Raw genomic sequence first — 27,619 nt, 5'->3', positions numbered from 1 at the left:
TGCACAGCTTTTTATAAAATTTCAAAGCTAAATGGTATAACAAATTCTAGTGATGATATCGTCTAAAAAGTATCCTGAAATGAATTAATTGAGAGGCACGTACATTTCACTTGACGGTATGGTCCTGATATGCTTAGTGTGGGGGTTTTTCAGCTAAGAAGATTTAGGATTCACTTGGTACATCCATGAGTGACTATCTGGAAAGCAGCTTGTTTGTTGAAACCTCCTCAGTCTGATTTTACTCTGTCACAGAAAGTCAGAGTGAGGCTGGCTATGTTAATGGTGCTTCAGTAGCCTATACAGAAGGATTGCCAGGGGATATTTTTTGTTATTTTTGATGTTATTCCTACTGCCTATGGAAATGTGTGTGCATCTCCCACTCACTTTGAGGGTGTGATCCCATATTTTCATCAATCACACAGAGCTTAATGTGTGTCAGCAGTGGTTATGTAGCCAGCTCCCTGATCCAGGAGCAGCTGAGACTCCAAATATTGTGTAGTCAGTAGTACCCAAGATACAATACAAGGTGCAATGAATTATCCATTTGCTAGTTAACTGTCCCAAAAAGGCAAGTTAACATTCTGGCCATTGCCATCACTGTGTGTGAGAGGAGTAGTGTGTTTTTAAACTTTTTGAATCAGTGGTGAAATTTTTGTAACAACTGCATGTCATTTGAAACACAGCTGCATGACAACTGGAAAATTGCTTACTTACCTGCTTTTTTCCAGCAAACAGAACAAAGAATGTGCACCCTGTTTATTTGATTGCAAATTGACAGATCGATCATGAGTTGTTCTATAAATTTCTCAGCGTATTGCATGGTGTAGTGTTTGGAATTGAAATAAAAACCAAAACGGGGGAGAGGCTGTGATTCTCATGGCTTTTTTCCCCCTAGTATGTATCAGGAAAGTATTTTAAATCTGCATTTAATATCTATTTTATATGGAACTGTACAATGCGTTTACTATCAGAGACAAACCTGAACATTAATCCCAAACATGGAATTTGGATTCAGAAATTGTGGTTTGGGTACGAATCTGTCATGAGTGTAGTAAAATCCCAGATAGAAACATTAAAAATACATTTCTTATTGGGGGGGAGGGGAGGTGGGCACACGTGGCTGTCTGTACATCCATCCTCATTTTACATTTCTCACCACCCTCAAAGGCTCAACCTCATTCTTCCCTTCAGCTGATAAAGGTCAGATGCTTGTCCCCTCCACAAACTGTTGATCCAGCTTTGAGAGGGCCATGAGGTGCTTGCTCCCAATCACACTTTGGCTAGGTATATTGCTACAATCATCCTAAACCTGGCCAGCCCAGAAACTGTAGCATTGAACTAAATGCAAGTCCTGCTGTACTATTTGTAAATATTCCTAGAATGGGTATTAGCAGTTACGCAGGCTTCAATTTTCTCTTTTGGTGGGGGAGGTCTTGTGAGATCTAGCAGCCTCAGTTAAGAGGAACCCAGATCTATTTATAGCCTACTGAGAGAGGCTGTGTAAAGTAGGCCCCATATTAGTAAGTTTGATGGTAACGAAGGCCTAAAAATAAATTCCTCCTTATGGATAGTAAGTGTTGGGCCTGATGGGCTGAGTCAAGGCTGTTCCTCCAGAAGCAGAGAAGGGTCTGGCATACAAATGAAGGGGCTTCCTTTCTCCCCAGCTCTCTGAGAATAGCAGGAAGTGAACACTTAGAGAGGCTACTGACCAGAAAAAGTTGCCAGCGAGTTTTTTTTCTAATGAACCCCATCTTGTTTCGGTGCACTCTGTATGTTTCGTCTGTTGTCTTGTGGGTGCTGTGTTTTTTCTGTACGAATCAAATTCTACACGTCACCAAAATCTTCAGCCTCTTGCTTATCTGACGATGATGGTGATGACCTTGGTTTCTCAGGTTCAGTCCTTTTAGGCCATGTGCTAAAATACCTAATATATGATATCTTAAGCCCTTTGAGTGCCTTACATACATAAAAAAAATCCTCTGCCCAATGCCTGAGTTGAAAAAAAAAATGGGCTAGTTCAATCTGCATTTGGAGGCAGGAAAAATCACCTCTACCAGGTCATGGAGTCACAACTGAATCACTCTGTGCCTGCTGTCCAGCTTCAGCCGTACTAATTACCAAGCAGATTCCACAGAGGTTTGTGGGGGTCTTGCCCCCCACAGCTGCTTCAGCTCTTCTGTTCATGGATCTTAAGCCCCATGCAGAGTTCTTTTGCAGAAGGACATAGATATGAAGCTCTACTCCACAGCTGGTTGACATTTTTCATCTAGAAATTTTTCCCATTGAAAAATGGGACTTCATTGAAATCAACATTTTCTGGAGTATAAATTCTAAAACAAAAATGAATTGTTTTGAATCAACTTCTCAAAATAAAATTGTTTCAGATTCTCTACTTGTGGCACATAATCGTATAATCTCTTGTGGGTTGTAATACCTTGGGCTAATTTTGGTTGTTGGGTTTAGCATGTGGGTGCTGCGTGGTGTTGGTGGTGGTATCTTGTGATATACAAGAGGTCAGACAAGATGAACTGGTGGTCTCTTCTGACTGTAAATTCAATGAGACTTTGAGTCTAAAATATTTCAAATGAAATGAAACAAAAGTTTTCATTTTGTCTTGATTTGAAATATTTTGTAAACAAAATTTCCCGCGTAACACCGGAAAGTTGTATTTAATTTCTATTTCCTGGGAATTTTTCCTTACAAATAAACTAGATTTTATCATCAGCTCTACCATGGAGGTAGCTTTTGCCCCCATTTCTCATAGATAGGGTAGTTCAGCATATGAATGGATCCTTCTATGCATGGAACCACTCAAGGGCGGGGGACAATAAAAGAAAATGTGGAAATGGGGAAGTGCTAAATGACTTTTTTGTTTCAGCTCTCACTAAAAAGATCAGTAACACTTGGACATCTAACATAGGAAATGCCAGTGAAACATGAGGTAGGATCAGAGGCTAAAATAGGGAAAGAACAAGTTAAAATTTACTTAGACAAGTTAGATGTCTTCAAGTCACCAGGGCCTGATGAAATAAATCCTATAATACTCAAGGAGCTGACTGAGGAGATATCTGAGCGGTTAGCCGTTATCTTCGAAAAGTCATGGAAGATGGGAGAGATTCCAGAGGACTGGAAAAGGGCAAATATGGTGCCCATCTATGAAAAGGGAAATAAGGACAACCCAGGGAATTAGACCAGTCCTCTTAACTTCAGTACCTGAAAAGATAATGGAGCAAATAATTATGCAAACACCTAGAAGATAATCACATAAGTAACAGTCAGCATGGATTTCTCAAGAACAAATCATGTCAAACCAACCTGATAGCTTTCTTTGAGAGGATAGCAAGCCTTGTGGATGGGGGGAAGCGGTACACATGGTATATCTTGACTTTATAGTAAGGCTTTTGATACTGTTTCACATGAACTTCTCATAAGCAAACTAGGGGAATAACCAACTTAGATGGAGCTGTTATAAGGTGAGTGCATAGCTGGTTGGAAATCCATTCCCAGAGAGTAATCATCAGTGGTTCACAATCAAACTAGAAGGGCATATCGAATGGGGTCCCGCAGGGATCAGTTTTGGGTCCGGTTCTGTTCAACAACTTCATCAATGATTTAGATAATGGCATAGAGCAACGGTTCTCAAACTGTGGGTTGGGACCCCAAAGTGGGTCACAACCCCATTTTAATGGTGTCGCCGGGGCCTAGACTTGCTGGAGGCTGGGGCTGAAGCCCAAGCCCCACCGCCTGGGGCCGGAGCCGAAACCCGAGGGCTTCAGCCCTAAGCAGCCAGGCACAGGTTACAGGCCTCCTGCTTGGGCAAAAGCCCTTTGGCTTTGGCCTCCCTACCTGGGGCAGTGGAGCTCAGGCGGGCTCAGGGCTTTGGTCCTCCCTCCTGGGGTCGTGTAATAATTTTGTCTCAGAAAGGGGTTGTGGAGCAATGAAGTTTGAGAATCCCTGGCATAGAGAGTGCACTTGTAAAGTTTGCAGATGATGCTAAGCTGGGAGGGGTTGCAAGTTTTTTGGAGGAGAGGATTAAAATTCAAAATGCTGTGGACAAACTGGAGAAATGGTCTGAAGTAAATAGGATGAAATTCAATAAGGACAAATGAAAGTATTCCACTTAGGAAAGCACAAGCAGTTGCACACCTACAAAATGGGAAATGACTGCCTAGAAAGGAGTACTGAGGAAAGGGATATGGGGGTCATAGAGGATCACAAGCTAAATGTGAGTCAACATTGTAACACTGTTACAAAAAAAAGCAAACATAATTCTTGGTTTTATTAGCAGGAGTGTTGCAAGCAAGACATGGGAAGTAATTCTTCCGCTCTATTCAGTACTGATTAGGCCTCAACTGGAGGATGGTGTCCAGTTCTGGGTGACACATTTCAGGAAAGATGTGGACAAATTGGAGAAAGTCCAGAGAAGAGCAACAAAAATGATTAAAGATCTAGAAAACATGACCTGTGAGGGAAGAGTGATAAAAATGGGTTTATTTAGTGTGGAGAAGAGAAGACTGAGGGCACGTCTTCACTACCCGCCGGATTGGCGGGTAGCAATTGATCTATTGGGGATCGACTTATCGCGTCTAGTGAAGACGCGATAAAATCGATCCCCGATGGCTCTGCCGTCGACTCTGGAAATCCACCACAGCAAGAGGCGGAAGCGGAGTCGACGGCGGCGCAGCCGCGGTCGACTCGCCGCCGTCCTCACAGCCAGGTAAGTCGACCTAAAATACGCAACTTCAGCTACGCTATTCATGTAGTTGAAGTTGCGTATCTTAGGTTGATTCCCCTCCCCCCCCCCCCCCCCCCGTAGTGTAGACCTAGCCTGAGAGGGGACATAAGTTTTCAAGTACATAAAAGGTTGTTACAAGGAGGAACGAGGAAAATTGTTCCCTTTAACCTCTGACAATAGGACAAGAAGCAATGGGCTTAAATTGCAGCAAGGGTGGCTTAGGTTGAACATTAGGAAGAAAATTCCTAACTCTCAGGGTGGCTAAGCACTGGAATAAATTGCTCAGGGAGATTGTGGAATCTCCATCATTGGATATTTTTAATAGCAGGTTAGATAAACATCTGCCAGGGATGGTCTAGATAATACTTAGTCCTGCCTTGAGTGCTAGGGATTTGAGTAGATGACCTCTTGAGGTCCCTTCCAGTCCTACAATTCTGTGGTTCTACGGATTCACAAGGCATGGCTTTCCCTTCATGTTCTCCATTGTTAAAGCACTTTTCATCCAAAAATCTCAAAGCACTTTATGAAAATCTTCACAACACTTTTGTTTTACAGATGGGTAGGCTAGAAGGGCATATGATGCAGAGATGGGCTTTGGGCAAGTCACTTAACCTCACAGTTGAATCAGTTACAAATTCAAAACAGAAGCTAGGACTTCTGACTCCCAGTCACCTTCTGTAACCGTTAGACACCCTCCTTCCTACTGTGCTTCTGTATGACAAAAGACATTTAAAAACATACACATTGTTTTTTCAACTAATTTTAACACAGTAGTTTTATATCCTAAATGAGAACTTCAAAACCTTTGGTACTGTTTGGAATTCTGGAATCTCTGAACTTTTGAATGAGTTATAAATTCCGGTTCCTGGAGTCCAAAACTACAGGACTTAGTGAAATGAGTTGATTGCTTTCTGTCTCATTTTTCTGTAGCTTCATGAATTAAAATTCACTAGTAATCATCTCTGAAATGCAAAGGGAGAGTCTGGGTGAATTGGGAAGTACAATTTAATTGTGGACATAATTGCACTTCTTGCACATAATTGCACTCATAAGTCATAAAGACAATTTTTAACAGTTGGGTCAGATTTTTAATTTTATCAGCTAAATTATTCATGTGAAGATTTCTATATGCTGTCAGCATGAAAGTTAAATTCATAATTGGGAGGTTGGCTGGTCTTTTTCTATTTTTAAAATTACTTTACTAATTGTGAAAAACTCTTGATTCTCATAAGTTTGTGCTTTACTTATGCCTCCTGACATGCATACAAAAGGGATGTAAGGAACTACTTCCTTACATCAAGCAAAGCAAAAGTGACTATGAATTCCAGTTATAAGCAAATACATTACATTGTCAGTGAAGAAAACAGGGCATGCTTGGGTGAATTTCAAGTGAACGTGGAAATCAAATTCAAATTGTTCTTTTTCCAAGTGATTTAATATCTTGGGATTCCAGGAAAAGGTCTTGGGCACAATTGTGGAAAGGTCAACATAGACCTTTATTTGATATGCAGCCTGTGGCGGGGGGGAGGGTCACCTTTGCTGTGGGTGGGCTTGTGCCTGCCAATTCCCAGATTCCCATTAGGTGCAGTCAAAAAAGCAACTAAAATGGCAGGTTGCATAAAGAATGGGATGGAGAACAATACAAAGACGTTTTTAATGCCATTTGTATAAATCAGTGGTTCACCCTCATCTGGAACATTGTGTGCAGTACTGGTCTTTCATCTAAAAGTGCTATTGCAGAAGTAGAGGGGGTTCAGAGACAAGCAGTGAGAATGATTAGGGGCATGGAAAAATTATTACATGCTGAGAGATTGAAAAGATTTGGATTGTTGATACATGCTTTGGGATTTACACCAATCTCAAAGTGCTTTGGGTCATGAGGGGTCTTCAATCTGTGGTGGATTATCCCACATCTCCCTAAGGGGGTCTCCTTGCACCTTCCCTTGAAGCATCTGGTGCTGGCCACTGTTAGTCAGGATACCAGACTAGATGGACCTTCAGTCTGATCCAGCCTTTGCAAGTCCTATGTTTTCTGTGTTGAAATACCTGACTTAATTTGCTACTATTTTTCTCTTCTCTTTTTCCTGAGGAGCAGGTGAATTCAGTTTCATTTTCATTGTCAGACTTTCCCCCAATAAATCACCATATTTGTCTTTTACCTTGAACCTGTGAATGATTCAAATCCCATTGTGTGATTTATTCCCATGTGGCCATGTTATTCATTTGTGCTTTTATCTCAGCAACATACTGTTCTGTTGAAAATGCATCGATCAAGACTTTAAAAAGTCACTAATTTTATGTGCCTCAATTGTGAGATGCTTTAAGAGAGTCTGATTTTCAGAAAGTGTGGAATACCATCCTCTGATAACCAGGGTACTTGAAGGTGTCTTAAATCAGACATCCAAAATCCCTTGTCACATTCAAAAATTTTGGTCAGTATTCCTGGTAGAGATTTAAAAGTACATAAGAGATCAGTTAAACCAACTCTCTTCTTTTTTCACTACAGTTGTGTTCTCTTAAGCAGTCTTAAAAATATGGCTCCTAAATCCAACATCAAAACATTCCAGGACTGTGAAGTGGGGTTTGGAATGCATATATGGATCTGAATTTTGTAGCTAAGCTCCTCTCTCTCTAATGGATCAAAACCCCAGATACAAACTGTGGCATGTGCAGCTATAAATGTAGGGGGATGTTACATTATGAGACTGTTTTCTGCATCCTGCACCTTTATATGTAAGAAGTGTCCCTGGTAGGTGAGCAAGGAGCTGGGTTCTGAGGTTTCCTGCCATGTGAGAAATACATTCTGCTTTCTCTTTCATGGAGATTTTACAGTGATTTATTTCAGCCTGTCTGGCTTGTTTTCCTTGTTCTGAAAAAAAAAATCACTTTCGTGAGGGGAAGAAGAAGGTGAGAAGAGTGGGATAAATGCTCCCAACCCTGATTTAATGTCCATCAAAGTCAGTAGAAAAATGTCTGTGAGCTGCAATGGGTGTTGTATCAAGCCCTTAGTGAATAATTCGGCTCAGTAGCATATTTAATGCAGAAGTGCATTGTAGTTTGTGACCCTTCATATAGCCTACCGTGACTGACACCGCATGGGAGCCCAAGAGCAGAGTGAGAATAGAAAGCAGGGAGCCTCTTTGAATCTATGCTGGGGCAGCACCAGCTGGAGGTCTGAGGTCAGGGGAATGCGTACTGCAAATTAAAAATTCTCAAAACAGAGAGGTGGTGTCTCTCTAGGGACCCTGGAAGCATTCTGGCTGCCTCAGAGGTCTGGAAACAGAATCATGTGGCTAATCCACTAGTATGGCGCATGCTTGCATCCCCCTTCCGTTGCCATGGCTTTCAAAGCCACAATTAAGCCTGCAATATGTGATGCTGCCTCTGTGGGGATATCTGGGGAATTCAAGCATAAGAGCCTCTTAAATTGTGACTCTTGCTGAAATTAAAGTTATGCCAAAGTTTTCAACCGTCATTTCAGAGCATGAATGGAGAGCTACGTGGGATTGGTACAAAGTAGGGAGCCAAAGGTGCGAAGATTGTGAGTTAAAGAGGCGGAATTTCTCCAAGGAAGATATTGCTCCTTTTGTTCCCCTCCAAACATGCTAATTCAAATGGTCATAACTTCCAGTGAGTAAAGCTTAACATTTCATCACTGGGCTTAATATTTACTTCCTGTTCCCTACCTGTTCTCACCAGTCCCCTAGGTGTAGGTTACAAAAATACAGCCTTAGTTAAAGACACTTTTATGCTGTCTTCAGCAAACTCTACTTGAAGTATGGTTATAATATTGCAGTTTCTTGTTACAAAATGTACAGAATTTTGAATGTAACAAGAAACCCATTGGCCAAGTTCTGTGCAATGGCCCATGCAGATCAATGGACTTCCACTGAGGATACACAGTATGGGAATGAGCACAGAATTTGGCCTATGTTCTTCAAAAGCCAAACTTTTGAAGTAAATTTAGCTTTTGATATTGCCTCTATTTTCATCAGTCCAACTTCTCTCCCCTTATCTGTATCAAAACTAACTCTTTTCTTCTGGATTTGTACGCACTAACCTTTCCCCCTCCCTCTGCAACTGCCATCATTTTATGTTTAACTGAAATGATTCTCTATATAAAACACTGCCCCATGCCAATATGAGGAGTCACCTTTCAAAATTAAAGAAGAAAATTCCCGTGCACCAGAAGAAACTGTGAAAGGGAAGAGACAATTGACCCTGAGGCTAATTGAGAGCACCTACACAAACAATGGTTAAAATCTAGTGCGGAAATAACATCTGTGAAAAGCTCAATATATAGAATGCAAGATAAGAGGGACAAATTTAACTAGATATGATTGTTCTTCTTAGATCTTATTGAGCCCTAGTGCAAACAAGCCATTGGGTCTTACTACACTACAGACACCTGCTGTTAAAAAGCAACCCCAGAGACCAGTGTATTTTAACCAAAAGAGAAAGTTGAAATATAAATATATAAATACACACACACACCCATATGCAGAGAGAGAGAGTTTGGCTAACCTACAGTTGAATGGGGGTAAGGGCCATGGTAATAGTGTTACATGTATTTGAAGGGTATTAATGTCAAGAATGAAGAGGAAGTAATTAGCAAAATTCACAGGGATTTAACTGTGAATGGGGTTTCCTATAGGGTAGTGATGGAAGATCTATCAGCTGGGATTTGGATCCATCAGTTTGGTTGGATAAAGCATTAGAAAATGTACTATAGGGGAGATTCCTGTATTGACAGGGAGACGAACTGAATGCATTAGTGGGACTTTTTCATGTTTAGTTCCTGTGATGATATAATATTTTCTCTTGATAGGTGGTCCAGCTCCTATTAAAGACAACTGAAAAAGTCTCATTGATTTCAGTGAGCATTAGATCAGATCCTTGATGTCCACACAGGTCAAGACTATAATAACAGGCACTTATCCAGGATGCAGGGAAGGAAGCCACTCCCTTTTCATGGCTTGGGCAAGGGCCTGACAAAATTGTATACTCAGCACTCTCCCAGCTGTGCACAGAGCCCCAAAGGCGGCAGAGATGAGATGGGACCTTGGTCCCACCACTTTTTTTCATACCTGCGGAGTGGAGGCAAGGGAGAAGAAACAATTATGTCACTTGGCTGGTCATGTGCAAATTAAGTATTGGTTGTTTTGCAATGGGCACCCATTTACAGTCTGAGCAAGATGCTAATCAACAGGTTATGCGGGCTGTGGGAAAGAACAAAAACAGCAGGGGTCATCCTACTTAGGAGTGAGAATGAACTTTTGAAACTATGTCTGGGGTGCAGATGAACCTCCGGTTATCCTTTCATCTATAAAGATGAGCTGCCAGCGGGCTTGATCTTGTACGAGGGGAGATTTCAGCCATCCTGGTTGAAAATGCTGAGAGAATGACATGCGATATGCTACCTTGTAGGAGATGTTATGATTTTGCTTTATGTTTCCAATATTCTTACGTTCTGTCATTTGAATCTCTGTTCTTTGATAATAAACCTATTATTGGTGTGTGTCTGTGTCTGTGTAAAATATATGTTGTGTGTGAAGTAGAGTGAGGATCCTGAGTTGAATCTTGTAAGTTGGTGTGTCCTATTCCTTTGGGAGTAGCAAATCAGACAATTGAGTGTGTGTTCAGTGGAACAGGCGCCGAGCATTGCAGAAGGACACTCAGAGGATTTGGGGGTTGGTGTGTGCCTATTGCTAACCTGTAGAGGGAGAGCAAGGCCTGCAGAGGCCTGAAAGGTTGTGCTTGTGTTGCCAAAGGCTGGTCTACAGCTGGCACAGACAAGACTCCCTCATGCTAAGGGCAGGTAATAGCGAGGTGCCTCACAACCATGGGTCCCACAGGAATCATCATAGGAGAACGTTGCACTATCCCAAATATTGCTGCAGGCGGCAAAATCCTCTCTGGGTTGCTGTGGCCAGGTTTGTACATTTCTGAGGCCCCTTGTACTCCCTGTGGAGCAATGCAGCTCTACACTGCCTCCTCCTGAGGCCAGTGGCTAAATGTTGAAATTTGAGTGAGAATATTTATATAGTACTTTGAAAAGACAAAACGCCTTATACCGAAAATGGTAAGCAGGATTGTTTGTAGTTTTACTGTTCTAGTTCCTTCCAACTGCACCACAGCCCATACTCAATCAAAACTCTCATGGACTTCCACCATTGAGTTCCGTAGTTATTTTTATCTGAGTCAGGAGTGCAAGATTGGGCCTGCGATATTGTTTTATAATCATTTATTGTTATGGCTGTTTTATTTTTATCCTTGATAGGGACTAAATGTTTCCCAGGGAAGGTAAAGAGAGAGGGAGAGAGAGACATTTTTTTAAGGGGTCACCATGTTCTCTGTTTGAGGATCTAGCATCAGATAAGAATCATGTGATTTCCCAGAAATGACAGTTCATGTTTGTGAAGAGGTTTGTTTGTCTCCCGGCAGGTAACTCACTCCTGGATGCCCAGAGTGTGCGTGGAACAAGGCTTGTTTTCACACAGATTGCTGCCCTTTTAATGAAGCGGTTTCACCACACCAGGCGAGACTGGAGAGGAACTCTATCAAATGTTCTGCTGCCTGTCCTCTTTGTTGCCATGGCAATGGCGTTGTTTACTGTGAAGCCATTAGCTACTGATTATCCTTCACTCAAGCTGATGCCAGGCCTTTATGACAATGTAGAATCCTCCTTCTTTAGGTAAAAAAAAACATTCATCATCATCAACTCTGGAGCAGGGTCGTCATTTTTGATTATTTAAGATTTTTTTCCCCCTCTAAGCAGAGTAATCAAACTCACATTTTATAGTGACTGGATTTTTTTAAAACAAAATGTCTTGAGAGCTGCTCACCCCATCAAAAAATTATGTTAGTCACTTATTTCAATTTTGTGGATAATAGTGATGGGTAAATTACATCTATTTAAATAGCAGAAATGCATCTTCTTATGTGTTGAGGTACAAAGCAAATGGGGGAGAAAGGGCAGAGGCTTTGGATCAGGCTGGATTGGGCAATCTCTTTCAAGATGGGTCATTAGGGTTTTTATATAGTGTGTGTGTGTGTGTGTGTGCATACAATCATACACGTGTGCGTGTGTTTATTGCTTTAGCTTATTTCTGCTTAGTTTACTAGGTCTGTAGGCATTGCCTACAAAGCTTCCTTGGTCTACAAATGCAAGCAAGCATTTATAAGATCTAGAGTCTCTGCTATTGAACTTTTAGTTGCTATACTTATGGCTGTAGAACGTACTAGCTCTGCAGGTGTTTCCTTTGTATCTGTCAATGTCTGTAGGTGCAGCCCAATTTACAGGGTCCGCAGTCCTTTTCTCTACCAAATACAGGCAGCAGACCACCACAGTGCTATATATTTCCTTGCAATATTGGATAGAGATGCTTCCTGTACCTGACATAGGTCAAAAAGGAGGATGCAGCTTCTATCATAAAGTAAAAATCCATATTGTTGAACTTATACATGTAATGTGAAAGACTTACATTTCTTTTTTATGGCCACTGGTGGAGATTCATGCCAGTAATTGGAGGATAGGCAGAGTTAAGGTCCATGTAGTAACCTTTACTTTGAATTCCTTCACATTTAATGTTTAGGGGTTTTTTAAATGTTAGTTTTTAATCACTGAAATAAACTGTGAGCTATGCTTCTGTCTCAAAGATATTGTGACTATATAGCATGTTTTGAACAGTTATTTTATGCTGCCTCAATTTCTATCTCATGTGCCTGAATGTGGGTCTCCTTAGTTCTAATTACCTTATTTATTCCCCCTATCTTCTGAGCAGCACTGAAAGTGACGATCTAGGAAACCTTTCTTATGTGCTGTTGAGACATTTTTCAGGCCAGGATCACCCATGCACCTATTCAAGACAAGATGTGTAAGTGTGAACAATGCAACTGTTTTTAACTAAGTGACTAATGATTACTGCTATTGTTACAGAGATTCCTGCACAGGGGAGAGACTCAATATGCTTTGTAAGATTTTATGTTAATGTAATAATATGTTGTCATTAAACAGTTATTAGCTATTAGCTGCCTGAATAGCAATAATCTTCACTAGATGTAGAGCACTGGATTCAATCTTTCCTTGTGAAATGTAAGTGTAATAGTTGTGCCTCCAAAAGTAAAAGAATGGATAACACGGAATCCTGTGATTAAATAATTTTATGTCCTATTTTATGTAGTATATCCATATACAGCTTATGCTTTGTTTGACCATTTTAGTATGACTTTTAAAAAATTGTATTGATGAATGAGCTGGCTTCTAGCTGAAATACATAATAGGCTTCTAAGTCCCATTGAAGTCTGTGGGAATCTTCCAATTAATTTCAGCAAGATTTGGATCAGGCCCGAAGTCAGTAAGAATGAAGGTTGGTGATATAGTCAGTAACTGCAAGTGATACTATACTGAATCAATGTTCATTAAATAGAAGGCCAGATTTTCCAAGTTAGACATGCCTGGTTGCGGTAGTATGTTTACTTGCCTCTGTGTTACGCACACAAAAACCTGGTGTACAGCTAATTGGCTGTTTGCTCTGGAAAGTATCTGATTTGCACGCACACTGCAGATGTTTGCAGTGCTAAGTTAGAAGCCACCAAGTTAGAAGTGTCAGAAGTTATTACACTGATCCATGATGAATAAAATTGACATAATTTAATAGAACAACAATACAACCATTGTTTTAGCACCAGTGTTGTGGAGATGGTGAAGATGGAGGTGGTCAAGATACAGCAACTGTTTGTCATTCCTTCAACATCCACTGTTAGATAAAATATTATAGTTTATCTTTTAATGATTGTTCTTATTGTTGTTTTTGCTCCAGTAGAAAAAATGATTCATGCTGGCAGACTGAGCCTAGTCCACCACAGGAATTCTTGGATGCATGTGGGTGTGACACAGATCATCGGGTATATTTTATTTCTTTCCTTAACAAAATGAGACTAATGATTGGGCTCATTATGACTGGTGATTTTCATTCTGTCTCTAGTATTGCTTTGACTTCATTTTCTAAAGTTTTCAGGGAAATAATGTATAAAATATTAGTCTACATCTAGACAAAACACTTGCAGTCACTAGGTCAACCTTGTGAACTATCATGTCTTCCAGAAATGTATTACTGTGAGGATACTGTATGTGAAACAAATTTCTTTTTTTTAAAGACATCATAGAATCATAGAATATCAGGGTTGGAAGGGACCTCAGGAGGTCATCTAGTCCAACCCCCTGCTCAAAGCAGGACCAATCCCCAACTAAATCATCCCAGCCAGGGCTTTGTCAAACCTGACCTTAAAAACCTCTAAGAAAGGAGATTATAATACCTTCCTAGGTAACCCATTCCAGTGCTTTAACACCCTCCTAGTGAAAAAGTTTTTCCTAATATCCAACTTAAACCTCCCCCACTGCAACTTGAGACCATTACTCCTTGTTCTGTCAACTGGTACCACTGAGAACAGTCTAGATCCATCCTCTTTGGAACCCCCTTTCAGGTAGTTGAAAGCAGCTATCAAATCCCCTCTCATTCTTCTCTTTTCTGCAGACTAAATAATCCCAGTTCCCTCAGCCTCTCCTCATAAGTCATGTGCTCCAGCCCCCTAATCATTTTTGTTGCCCTCTGCTGGAATCTTTCCAATTTTTCCACATCCTTCTTGTAGTGTGGGGCCCCAAACTGGACACTACTCCAGATGAGGCCTCACCAATGCCGAATAGAGGGGAATGATCATGTCCCTCGATCTGCTGGCAATGCTCCAATTTATACAGCCCAAAATGCCGTTAGCCTTCTTGGCAACAAGGGCACACTGTTGAATCATATCCAGCTTCTCGTCCACTGTAACCCCTAGGTCATTTTCTGCAGGTGTGCTTCCACTGTAGGTGTGCTTTCCCCCAAGATAGCTGTCAGACATTTCAGATATAATTTTGTATAAATCTGAATGTGGATAAGCCCAGCAAAACCAAGATCTGGGCATTTGTGGAGTTGGGGCTCAAACCTGTCTTAGCAGCCTTTGATCCATGGCTATCAAACTCAACTTGACAGTGCAGAGAAGGCTGGGGACTGGTCTCATCTCCTCTTCACCCTTTGGGGTTGGGAGGGGGTGTTGGAACCCAGTGAAACACTAGCAGGAAGCCGTCCTTGTCTGCAGGATAGCACAAGGACTGCAAATGTGGCTGGCACCTGCACATGGGAACTTTTGTTCTCCACCTTGTGCACTTGTGAACAACACCACTCTGGGGCTTTGTGAGCCAATTGCCCCCTATCTATTCCCAAACCCTCATTTGGATCCTGCAATAGTCTTCTAACTGTAATAAGAATGAACAGATCACAGTCCCACTTCCACCCTCTATTACTTGAATTCTGCAAGTGGTTAGGACAGTATTTTGAGTTCATTTGCTCACATTTGAAAATGAAGCCAGACTCTGAGAAAAGATCTTGGAGTAGATAGTTGTTTGTGAGCTTATGTCCACTATATACGTTCCCCCTCATTCACCAGATCTTTGTATCATCTTCTTCTTCCCACTCTCTGGCCCAAGGAGAGAATTCCCATAAATCATTAAAGAACATTTTCATGTATTTCTCATCAAACACATCACATGAATTTGAATCCCATCTTCCCCTCATACTCTGTTCAGTGAATTTTGTGTGTTTATTTTCAGCTTCAGCAGATGAATGATAGTGACTGTAAAAGTCTCATTGCCTTTTCATTGCTGTAAACTTTCCCAAAATTGCATGCATAAAAAATGTTGTTTCTAAAACAAAGTTGACTGATAAGGTTACAACAGAAATAAAAGGTGGCTTTGATTTACTAGTGGCAGTTACCACGATTTCAGATGTCCTGTGAACATAAAAACCGTACCTCATTTGTTGAAAAGTTATAAAAGCCAGAAAAAGCCAGTCCAGCTGAAAAGCAAGGCAGTAAAGTTTGAGTGTGAATTCAGAATCATGGCTAAAAAAATAGACGCTGAGGTTTTTAAAATAACTTTACTCATATATGTATATTGTTTTCCAGAAGTGTCCAAGCTTCAATGTGTCTGCTGCCTACCTGAAGAACAGGAAAGGGCATGTTCTGTACAACCTCTCGGGTTTCAATGTGGAAGAATACTTAATCATGCCTACAAACAAAGCAAGGTAATTTTAAAATTCTTCTTCGAGTAGTGTCCATATGGGTGTTCCACTGTAGGGATGCTTGCATCCCTGCACTGCTGATTGGAGAACTTCAATAGAAGTGTCCGTTAGGCCCACACGTGCTGTCTGTCCTCGTGCCCCGCTATGAGGCTAGCCAATGCACACAGGCTAACCCCCCTCAGTTCCTTTTCAAGTCCCCAGTGGTTAGAGATTTAGCCATTAGCAGTCTGTTTGTGACCATTACCTTCTTTTACATTTCTATAGTTAGTCAGTCTCCCGAGACTTAGTTGTAGTTTCTTCTTTTTGTACTTTCTTCCCGAACAAACAAACAAACAGTCTTTATCTCCCCACCCCCGCTTTTTCATCAGGGACCCTTCCCCCCCCACAGGGTATGCCTGGTTCACTGGGCTTTAACAAATGTCTCTCCTGCAAAGAGGCCATCCGTGTAGCAGACAAGCACACCCGGTGCATATGCTGCCTCAGGGAAGGCCGCATTCCACAGAAGTGTGGACTCTGCCAGCAACTCAGACCCAGGCCTCACAAGGACAGGGAATTGAGACAGAAGATTATTTTCACGGAGGCGGTCCTCTAACCTTCCCCAGACCCGCACCGAATCACCTGGCAGCAGACAGGAGGCTTCCCCACAGACCTCAACATGCAGGGTTTGTGAGTTGAAGAAATCAGCCACAGACCCCTCTCACAAGTCATCAAAAAATAGAGCAGGAAGTTCCCAGAGTGAGCCCCGAGCCAGCTGTAAATGATCTCTGGCATGCTCTGTATCCTCGGTACTGTTGGCACCGAGATAATCCCAGCCTGGTTCCTACAGCTCACAAAGATCTGGAGTGGCATGTGCCATTGACATGCCTAAGGACCTGATGAGGGCAGGCTCCAAGTCAACGGCGCTGGAGGACAAAGACAATTGCAATGTCAACTATTTGAAACTTCTCCACTAAGAAGATGCTGCTGGTATGCACTGTACCAATGGCACTGGCATTGATGCCCCATCCAGCACTGGACTGGTTGGTGCGAGCAAGATCTCCAACCCCCTCGGTACTGCCAGTGGCAGCGAGTTGGTTGGTACTGTCAGAATTCTGGCACTCTAGAGATTTCTGTGTATCCGACATTCCAGAGTCTCCTCTTCTCAGTACTGGGATCTCAACACTGAATCTTCTCTGCTGCCCTGCCACGCAGCCCCACTCTCCAGTGCAGACTCAGACAGAGAACCAGAGGAGGTTGTGTCTCTTTACTCCTCTCATGCTCCCTATGATGCTCATTGCCAAGAGGGTCCCCAGTCATACTCTTAGACAGCCCCACCATCACCACCTTAGTAGAGCCAACCATAGGCACCAGCACCAGTGGCCATACTGGGATCCTTGGGCTGCATATCACCCCCATGCCTCTTGAGCTTCTAGCCTCACCCGTGAACCCCTGAGATGCTTTCCTTCGGCCACAGCATCCAGAGCCTTGGAACCTCCAGAACAGATTGTGGAGGAACAGGAGGGTGGCATTGAGGAAATGACTCTGAGGACCAACATCTCCTCCTCCTTCCCAGATAAGGCCATCATGCCTCCACCATTTTCCTTGGCCTATGAATTCTGACTTTTCCATGACGTGGCAAAGAGAGTTGTAGATACTCTACAGATACCATTAGAAGAAATCAAGGACACCCATCACAAGGTCCTTGACATACTACGCTCCTCCTTGTCCTCTAAAATAGCCTGCCCTATTAATGAGGCTCTCCTGGACCCTGCAAAACCAAACGGCAGACCCCAGCATCGGTGGTGCCTACTTTCAAGCGGGCCAATAAATATTAGGTCCCAGCTAGGGAGATGGAATTCCCCTTCTCTCACCCTCCACCCAACTCCATTATGATGGATGTTGTGAACTCTTGTGGTCATCAACACCAAATGAGGTCCACTCCCTACAACAGGGATTAGAAGTGTTTGGACCTCTTTGAGAAGAAAGCTATTCCTCAGCCATACTACAATTTCGAATTGCCAATTACCAAGCCCCAATTGCAATGTCAACTATTTGAAACTTAGCAACTTTATTGATCAGCTGTCTGAGTTGCACTGTGACCAGTTCAAAGCCATCATCCAGGATGGAACACTAGTGGCCAAGACAGTGCTATAATCTGCCCTCAATGCAGTTGACACAGCAGCCCGATCCATCTCCACAGCGGTGGTTATGCAACATGTGTCGTGACTACACCTGTTGGGCTTCCCTAAGGAGGTGAAGTTGACCATCGAAGACCTTCCCTTTGAAGGCACCAAGCTCTTCACAGAGAAAACAGACTCCTCTCTTCATACCCTAAAAGATTCTAGGTTCACTCTCCGCTTGCTGGGAGCCAGGACAAAAAAGGAAATTTAGTCCACAGTCCCAGCACAAACCATGCATCTCCCAATACCCGACTCAGCACTACTACAAGCCACACAGGAAGAAAACTAAATTCCCTGGGCCTAATCCATCTGGCCCCACAGTCTTCCCCATCCCTACAGTCCACTTCCAAGCACCAATTCTGATGTGTTTGTCAAGGCATTGATAGATCACTCCGCCCAACTGCTACAGCTGACCACTGCTTCCTACCTATTTGACTACCATCTGGCAAAGTTGTGCAAGACCTGGGAATGCATAACATCGGATGGGTCTTGGAGATTGTTCAGAATAGGTATTCTATCCATTTTACCTCCCTACCCCCTGACTGTCCCTCTTCAGGGACCCTTCTCACAAGAGTTTACTACGACAAGAGCTAGATCGTCTCCTCCGGTTAGGAGCCTTAGAGCCAGGACCTCAACATCTACAAGACAAAAGTTTTTATTCTTGCTATTTCCTAATACCCAAGAGGAAGGGTGGTTGGAGACCCATATTAGAACTCCAATCACTCAACAAGTTTGTCAAAGCTCAAAAATTCAAGATAGTCACTCTAGCAATGATTATTCCATGTTTGGAATAGGGAGACTGGTTTACGACCCTTGACCTTCAGGACACGTACTTCCATATCTCAATCCTACCGTCTCACAGATGGTTCCTCAGATTTACCCTAGGTCAAGACCCCACTACCAGTACAGTGTAGTCTCCTTTGTGTTATCATCCACTCCAAGAGTATTCTCCAGTGTTCTCTCAGTAATGGCTGTGCCTGTGCTTTCAAGGGATCGTGATTTACACCTACCTGGATGACTGCCTCCTCAGAGCTTGGTCCTTTCAAGAGGTTCACCGAGTCACCATATCTACAATAGACTTATTCACAGAACTGGGCCTACAGATCAATGCCCAGAAATCAGCCCTCATTCCAGTGCAGCACCTGGAATTCATAGGCGCCGACCTTGACTCCTTACAGGTCAGAGCTCTCCTATCTCAACACAGATTCCTCTTTTTGGCCACATTCATAGACACTGGCCAAAGCAGCCCACAAATATCAGCCAGACACTGCTGCCATATGCCCCAGACACTGCCTACACTGGGGCATATGGCAGCAGGCACAGCAGTAATACCACATGCCAGGCTTCACATGTGATGCCTCCAGATGTGGACCAGTTCAGTTTACAGACAAATCAGAGACAAACTAGATAAATGTCTGTCACTACCCACCAGGATCAAAAAGTCCTTAGACTGGTGGAAAGACCTAGCAGATGTTTGAAAGGGGATCCCCTTTTCACAAACCTCCCCATCATTGCTTCTTACCACCGAAGGGGAGCTAGATTATCCTCCCTCTGTGGAGATGCAATTTGACTCTGTAACTGGTGCATTTCCCATGATACCATACTATCAGTGGCTTACCTTCTGGGCACTCAAAACTTGACAGCGGTCCGTCTCAGTCACAAATTCCCACATGACCATGAGTGGGAGATAAACTCAGCAGTGCTTCATGACCTATTCAGGTGGTGGGGGATACCAACCACAGACCTGTTCGCCACTTACCTGAACAAGAAATGTCCATGCTACTGCTCAGAGCAGGGATGGGACAACACTTCCTGGGTGATGCTCTCCTTCTCCCCTCGGGCAGGGACCTTCTCTATACCTTTCCTCTGTTTACCCAACTGTCGAAAGTCCTATTAGAAATAAAAAGAGAACTGATTGCTCCTACTTGGCCAACAGACTCGGTATCCTTACCTGTCACAACTTGCTAGGTGCCCGCCAATCTCTCTCCAATCCACTCCTTACCTCCTCTCGCAGAACAAAGGAGGCACCCGACATCCCAACCTGGGGATTCTTGGCATCAAGGCGTGGCTCCTTCATGGTTTCAATGCACAGAGAGCTCCTGCTTGAAGAGATATTACTGCACAGTAGAAAGTCCTCAACATGCCCAACTTGCTGTAGCGGGGCACTCACCCCGCTCCGACCCCGAAAGGGTTAAAAGTCAGCCCTGGGAGAGGGCTGGCGCTGAGAGCCAATAGGAAAAGGCTGGGAGGCAGCCAGTCAGGGCCAGGCTGGGCCCTATAAAAGAGTTGCAGGGCCAGAAGGCAAAAACTCTCATTCCAGCCTTGGAGTGGGAAGGACCTAGCTGCCTGCAGGAGCACAGGGTACCTGAAGCAGAGCAGTGCTGGGGAAGGGCAGGCAGAGCTGGGGAGCTCGGGTCTGGTGAGTCCCCAGGCTAAGGCCTGGCTGAAGGCCAAAGGAGGTACTGGGGCTGCAAGGAGACAGCGGGGCCTAGAAAGGCAGCAGGTCCAACCTCCTTGCCAGTGATGAGTTGCCATTACAGAATGCAGTCTGCCCCAGAAAAAGGGGGCTAGATGACGACTGGCAGTAGCCACTGAGGCAAGGAGGGCATAGGAGGAGGGGAGACCCAGAGAGTGGGGGTACTGCAGTGGGCAGAACCCCACGGTAAAGGGCACCAGGGTCTGGGAGGGACACGGAGCCTGAGGCAGGATAACATAGGCACTCAGATAGTACAGTGTTGAGCAGCAGTATAAAACCCTAAAATAGCATTGATCAAATGCTTGGTCACGTACAGACAAATCATATGCGTGTCAGCTAAATTGTATATGTGCAGCATGGGACTTCCTGCTTCATAGGCCTCTTGGAGCTAAAGGAGAATCTTCATCTGTCACTGGTATCGGGGTTTATATCCATAGAAGCTTCCCATTATTTACACTTGCGCTTGAACTGTATCTGTTTGGGAGGGTGAGTGGGCCTGGGTTCTCTGCACTCTTCCCTTCTTGCCATTCAGAGACCTCTGTTGGGGTGGTGTTGGCAGGGTCCCCCAGAGCAGTAGATCTAGGAGTTAACACTGCATAGAGATCAATAGGACAATTTACATTTCTCAGAGCTATTGTTGCAGGCCTTCTGTAGACTCAGGCATTGCTGTATTGGTAACACTCCGGTCCCATTTCAAGATTTTCTTTGCAATTCTGAGAGCTAGAAATTTACTTTTATTTAAGTGAAAACTCTGATTCTGACATAATCGTATGACTCCAGGTGCCAGGGCTTGAGACATGGCCCGATCTAGTACCTATGCGTTACTTCAGCCCAGCTTAATTGTCAACCACTGAAGAGTGACATAATTACAAACATTTGAGCAGGTGCAACTTTATCAAGAAGAGAGTGTTACACATACATGTGAAAAGCTACATGAAATTGATTTAATAACATGGAGGAAAGTTATGCTTTTAGGGTAAATGACCAAAACACATCTTGAGTGTCAGAAACTTTTGAAGGTTTAAACACTTTTATGAGGATCAAAACTACCCCAGATGCTCATAACCCCTTCATTGCTCATCAGCTTATTTGTGTTTTCCTTTTCTGAAAATAGAGGCTTTATCTGCAGGGTTCAAAGGGAAAACGTTTGCTTGAAGGCACATACCATTCACCTGTATATAAGGAGTAGATTAGACATCTCTTTCAAATACAAATACACCTTTACCCTGATATAACACAAATTCGGATATAACGCGGTAAAGCAGCACTCTGGCAGATCAAAGCAAATTCGATATAACACGGTTTCACCTATAACGCGGTAAGATTTTTTGGCTCCCGAGGACAGCGTTATATCGGGGTAGAGGTGTATCGTGATTATATGGGGCTGAGCTGTACTTCTAACTTGAAATGTAAAACAATAATAAAGACGTTTATGAATTCTGTGTTGCAAGAAAACATTCCTCACAATGCTAAGAAAGGTAAGCTGCTGAAAGATAGCCTCCTATTACTTTGTTTTGTATTACTAGATATGGAGGCTGGTCTTTTGGTGTGAAAACATCCCCTGAACTTCAAGACCTAAACCTGAATAAAACATACTCTAAGCCTCTGGCTAAGGTAAGATATGCATATAGAGTCCAATCCGTGTTGCAATGGCAAAATATTCAGAGTCTAACTCCTTGGCACTTAACATACAGTAGAACCTCAAAGTTACAAACTGACTGGTCAACCACACATCTCATTTGGAACTGGAAGTACGCAATCAGGCAGCCTCAAAGACCAAAAAAAAAAAAAAAGAAAGAAAAAGAAAAAGAAAAAAGGCAAATACAGAACCATGTTAAACATGAACTACTAAAAAAATAAAGGGAAAGTTTAAAAAAAAAGAAATTGACAAGGGAAGGAAACCGTTTCCATGCTTGTTTCATTTAACTTAAGACAGTTAAAACACAGCATTTTTCTTCTGCATAGTAAAGTTTCAAAGCTGTATTAAGTCTATGTTCAGTTGTAAATCTTTGGAAGAACAACAATAATGTTTGGTTCACAGTTACAAACATTTCGGAGTTACGAACAATCTCCATTCCCAAGGTGTTCGTAACACTGAGGTTCTACTGTATAATAATGTAATTTTAGAATCCTTGTGTTTAAAATTGGGAAAAATCCTAAATTATTTTAGTCAATTCCTCTGTCCAGGATTGTTGTATTATCCTCTGCTTTGTGCAATTCAGTTGTAAATAACTCAAATGAGGGGTTTCCATCACTTCCCTTGGGAAACTATTTCACAGTCTAATTGAGCTCACTTTTTAAGACTATTTCCCGATAGTCAGCCTACATTTATCTTTATTTCCCTTCTATTCCTACTAAAATCAATCTCAGAATTGGCTGAAGTAAAGTGAATTATCAATTGTGTTTTATTGATGACTATTTCAGTCTTGTGATCAATATTCTTTTTTTTTTAAGCAAACAAAATAAAATATAGCAATTTCATTGCATTTAAAAGAGTAAAGTCTGTCACTATATCCATAGAAGCTTCCCTGGAGTAGCTACTGCAAGAATAATAACGTAAATAATACTTTGCACTTATAAGATGTTCCTAAAATACTTTACAAATATGCATAAGTATTATTCCCCTTTTACAGCTGGAGAAACTGCGAGATTCACGTGTCTTGCATGAGGTCACATAACAAGCCAGAGGCTTAGCACCCAGATCTGTCGGTTTTCAGACTTATGTTTTAACCAGTAAATCATCTGTCTTGCACTGTACCTCACTACCTGAGGTTTTCCTTATTAACTGTTTTGGAGTGATCCATTAGAGGCAGGGACTGTAGGAGTAGTCCTCCATCTACCAAATTCAGACTTTTCTTAAGGCCCTTTGAAGTGCACTGGAAATATTTCCAGAGAGGACACTGTAGAAGACTGGATGGGACCTACGGTCTAGTTGGGGGATTGGCAGTCTAGGCGATTTTAGTGCGTTTCCATTGGTTGTAAGACCTTCCTCAGACTACCTGAAAAAGACTACCTGAAAAATCTGATGAGGTTCAACAAGGACAAGTGCAGAGTCCTGCACTTAGGACGGAAGAATCCCATGTACTGCTACAGACTAGGGACCGAGTGGCTAGGCAGCAGTTCTGCAGAAAAGGACCTAGGGGTTACAGTGGACGAAAAGCTGGATATGAGTCAACAGTGTGCCCTTGTTGCCAAGAAAGCGAACAGCATTTTGGGCTGTATAAGTAGGGGCATTGCCAGCAGATCGAGGGACGTGATCATTCCCCTCTATTCGGCATTGGTGAGACCTCATCTGGAGTACTGTGTCCAGTTTTGGGCCCCACACTACAAGAAGAATGTGGAAAAATTTGAAAGAGTCAAGCAGAGGTCAACAAAAATAATTAGGGGGCTGGAGCACATGACTTATGAGGAGAGGCTGAGGGAACTGAGATTGTTTAGTCTGCAGAAGAGAAGAATGAGGGGGGATTTGATAGCTGCTTTCAACTACCTGAAAGGGGGTTCCAAACAGGGTGGATCTAGACTGTTCTCAGTGATACCAGATGACAGAACAAGGAGTAATGGTCTCAAGTTGCAGTGGGAGAGGTTTAGGTTGGATATTAGGAAAAACGTTTTCACTAGGAGGGCGAGGAAGCACTGGAATGGGTTACCTAGGGAGGTGGTAGAATCTCCTTCCTTAGAGGTTTTTAAGGTCAGGCTTGACAAAGCCCTAGCTGGGATGATTTAGTTGGGGATTGGTCCTGCTTTGAGCAGGAGGTTAGACTAGATGACCTCCTGAGGTCCCTTCCAACCCTGATATTCCATGATTCTGTGATTATTTAAGGTTCATACAACTGTTCAGAGAACTTCTAGAGCGGGAGTCCAGAAACATGAAGGGGAACAACAGTCTCCCAGGTGTGTTTCAGGGTCTCTGTGACTGACCTCTGTTTTGTGTTTTTGTTGAAATGAAGGGCACTGAAGAAGCGAGTTGCCTTGTGTGTTAAGGAAACTGACCTTTGAATGTTAAATTGGAACTGGATAGAAAGAAGCCCTGACCTTAAACATTTTATATAGGTTGGAAAGGGGATAAAACCTTGTTGTTTCTTGTAAATGAAGTAGAGGTGGAAACATTTACCCAAGCCTTGCCCCAAACTACCAGCAAGGGAGGGAGGTTAGTTATTAAAACAGGACATGCACACGCCCCTTATCTGAAGTTTGGTTTGGCACCTTTGCCATCTAGATTTGTCCATCAAAAAAAAAACAAAAAAAAACTGTTTACATTTTCTTTTTTGGTGCTTTATGGTTAAGGGTATGATTCTGCAATGGAGGTCACTGATTCCATGACTTTACGGGACTTCCATGACTTCTGCAATGGCAGGGCTGGAGGAGCTGTCAGCCCCAGGGCCGCCAGAGCAGGGGTCCCAGGGCTGAAGCAGCAGGGGGTGGGGTGGGGTGGATCAGCCCCTGCCACAAGAGCAGTGTTGGGGCTGGAGCAGCTGCTGCAGTCAGCCCTGGGGCTGTGGGAGCAGCAGTTAGTGGCCAGCTACGGGCATGCTACAGCAGTTGCCCCCAGGGGTGCAGGAGCAGTGGCTGGTGGCCACTGAAGCAGCTGGGTTGGGGGTTGTCCCCAGGACCACTGGAGTTGCTGGCTGAGGGGTGTCCCCAGGGCTGCTGGAGCAGAGGCTGCCAGTGCAGTGGTTCCCAGTGCCTGCCGGAGCAGCATCTGGCCCCGGGGCCTGCTGGAGCAGTGTCTGGCCCTGGGCCAGAACAGTGGCCTGTAACGTCTCCCTCCTGCCCCCCACAGCACTCCCATTGTTAGTTCCCCATCCCACATGGTATTTTTAGTAAAAGTTAGGAACAGGTCACGGGCTTCCCTGATTTTTTGTTTATTGCCTGTGACCTGTCCCTGACTATTACTAAAAATACCCGTGACAGAATCTTAACTTTATTTATATTCCCCCAAATTTCTTGCAACTTTGAACTCTTGACTTGATCAATCCATAATTGGGCACTTGAGTCCAAATGGCTACAATATACTGTGTTTCTCTGCTTGCTGTTTTGTTTGTTTTTGTTTTTTCGTTTTGGTCTTTGGCACCTACTTCATCTGTCGTCAGCAAAAGGATAAATTATAGTTATACAGTTAGTGAGTAAGCTTCATTTTTCAGAGCCAACATAATAGTGCATTAGACTTATAAAGGGCTCTGTGTTATCTAAACTACCTCCTTGAAGTGGCTTTCGACTGATGTAGTGTCAAATTATTGCATTAACCTTTCAATAATTAATGACCAGTCTTTTATTTTGACCTTTCGGGCCTGTTCACAAGACAGTGAATGTACCATTTACATAGCCTTTTATGAACAAAAATGGGAAATTTGCATATGAAGAGACTTACTGTACGATTCATTACACTGCAGAAAACCTCTGAGTCCTTCACAAATTATTCCTCTCCACAGCAGGATTTGCATGACAACTAACTTCCCACTCCAACTTTAACAATACTCAGCCAAAACATGGAAGGTGGCTAGCACCTTAAACACATCTTGTTCCAGGTATGTGACAAAAATACACCCACAGTGTGTATCGCATACCAAGCATGTTTGAAAAAACTCTGGCATTCGACATTCAAAGATGACTGTCATGGAACAGGAGTGTGTAGCCGAACTCAATAGCTAATCCCACCCGCACCCGTCCCTTCCTTAGTTGTGTTGCTTGTTCATTGTCTCTATCTGTAATCTGGACTATAAAGTGCTTGTCGCAGGGTGGCTTGCCCTTTTGAAGGTCAGAGGACTGGGGCCAGCTACCTCTAGTTACTAAGGAGGCACACCTGAGCAGGGGTCAGGCGATTACCCTATAAAAGCTGCAGGAAGCTGCAGGGAGAGGAGGATGCTCAAGGAGAGACAACTGGGGGAATAAGCAGCAAGAAGGGAGAGACTCCTGTCGTGGTCCTGATATGAGGAAGGGAGATTCCAGCTGGGAAGGGTGTGGCTGGATAGAAAGCCTGTCTGGAAGTTTGATTTCTTTTGGAGAGAAGGTCTGAAGGCAGGTCAGGCCTTGCATCTTCTCCAGCTGCTCATATAGAAGAGAGAGAGAGAGAGAGAGAGCTCTCAGGGAGGACAGACTGTGCCCAGCTTAAGGCTGAGGTGAAAGACTTTTTTCTGTTTGTGAATTTCATGTGAATAAAATCAGTCCCTAGGGAGGGCTATTGTCATTGGACTTGTGAAATCCTGAGTGGAGTTTATTTAAGAAGCCCCTTGAGGAGGGAAACTGAGGCAAGGCGCTGCTTCCAGGGCTGCCATAAAGAGGCACTTGTGAGGCAGATGACCCACTGACAGTGCTATATAAGTGCTAAGATTCATATTCAGATATGTATATAACTTATTGTACAAAAACATCTGAAAAGCCCCAAGCAGCCCTAAAGACAGTTTGAGTTCTTGTTATGGTCTGTAACTAAGAATTTAGGGGGAAGCTCCCAGATAGGCCTTTCTCTAGTTTGACCTTACCAAGTTGTCACAGGTTCATGTAACTGAGGCAATACGAAATTAATTAGATCCCAAAGTGGTAGCCTATGCCTATTTACCATGTAATTCTAACAGAAAAAAAGTTTCTCACTGTGGAAGAAAGTTGTGACTATGAATGGAAGATAAAATTAGTTAAATTCACAATTTGATAGCATTTATCTAAGGAACACCCAACTGCTCTTCTCAAAGGCAGTAGAATTCCACTGCAGATGAATTTTACTCATAGGTACTCAAGAGGGAGCGAGAGAGACACAACTTTTAATGAACCAAGTAAAATATAACCATTTAAGAACACTTGGCATAAAAGAAGGCATAGATGGTAAGAACATTGTTGGGACACAGATCTCTTAGGGAACTCTCCTGGATATTAACTCTCCTTGTCTGTGGAGACCACCCCTGTCAGTGGAGAACATGTACAGTAACTTTGGCAAAATATCTGCTGTCCTTCAAAGCGTCCTTCAAACCACTGCTGCCCCTGTGATATTTGTAGAAATATATATATATATATATATATATAGGAATATATGGTATATATAAACGCACATCTATCTAAGTATTTTATGGCCCTTATCACTGTAATATCTGAGCACCACATAGTGCTTAACAGTATTCCTTTTTACAGATGGGGAACTGAGGTA

At 43.0% G+C, this 27,619-nt stretch overlaps 1 protein-coding gene across 1 annotated transcript in view; it reads left to right on the top strand.

Annotated features, from left to right (window-relative positions):
- The window catches only part of ABCA13 (ATP binding cassette subfamily A member 13), a 300,907-nt gene that overhangs the window by 176,161 nt on the left and 97,127 nt on the right, over window positions 1-27,619 (top strand). Inside the window, exons 47-50 of the mRNA XM_065398392.1 lie at window positions 11,180-11,429; window positions 13,561-13,642; window positions 15,737-15,855; window positions 22,014-22,101. Of these exons, the coding sequence (XP_065254464.1) occupies window positions 11,180-11,429; window positions 13,561-13,642; window positions 15,737-15,855; window positions 22,014-22,101 (539 nt within the window). The remainder of the gene's footprint in view (window positions 1-11,179; window positions 11,430-13,560; window positions 13,643-15,736; window positions 15,856-22,013; window positions 22,102-27,619) is intronic.

Source organism: Emys orbicularis, chromosome 2 (genome assembly GCF_028017835.1).
Source record: "Emys orbicularis isolate rEmyOrb1 chromosome 2, rEmyOrb1.hap1, whole genome shotgun sequence".
Classification (NCBI taxonomy): domain Eukaryota; kingdom Metazoa; phylum Chordata; order Testudines; family Emydidae; genus Emys; species Emys orbicularis.
This window is presented reverse-complemented; position numbering and strand designations above follow the sequence as displayed.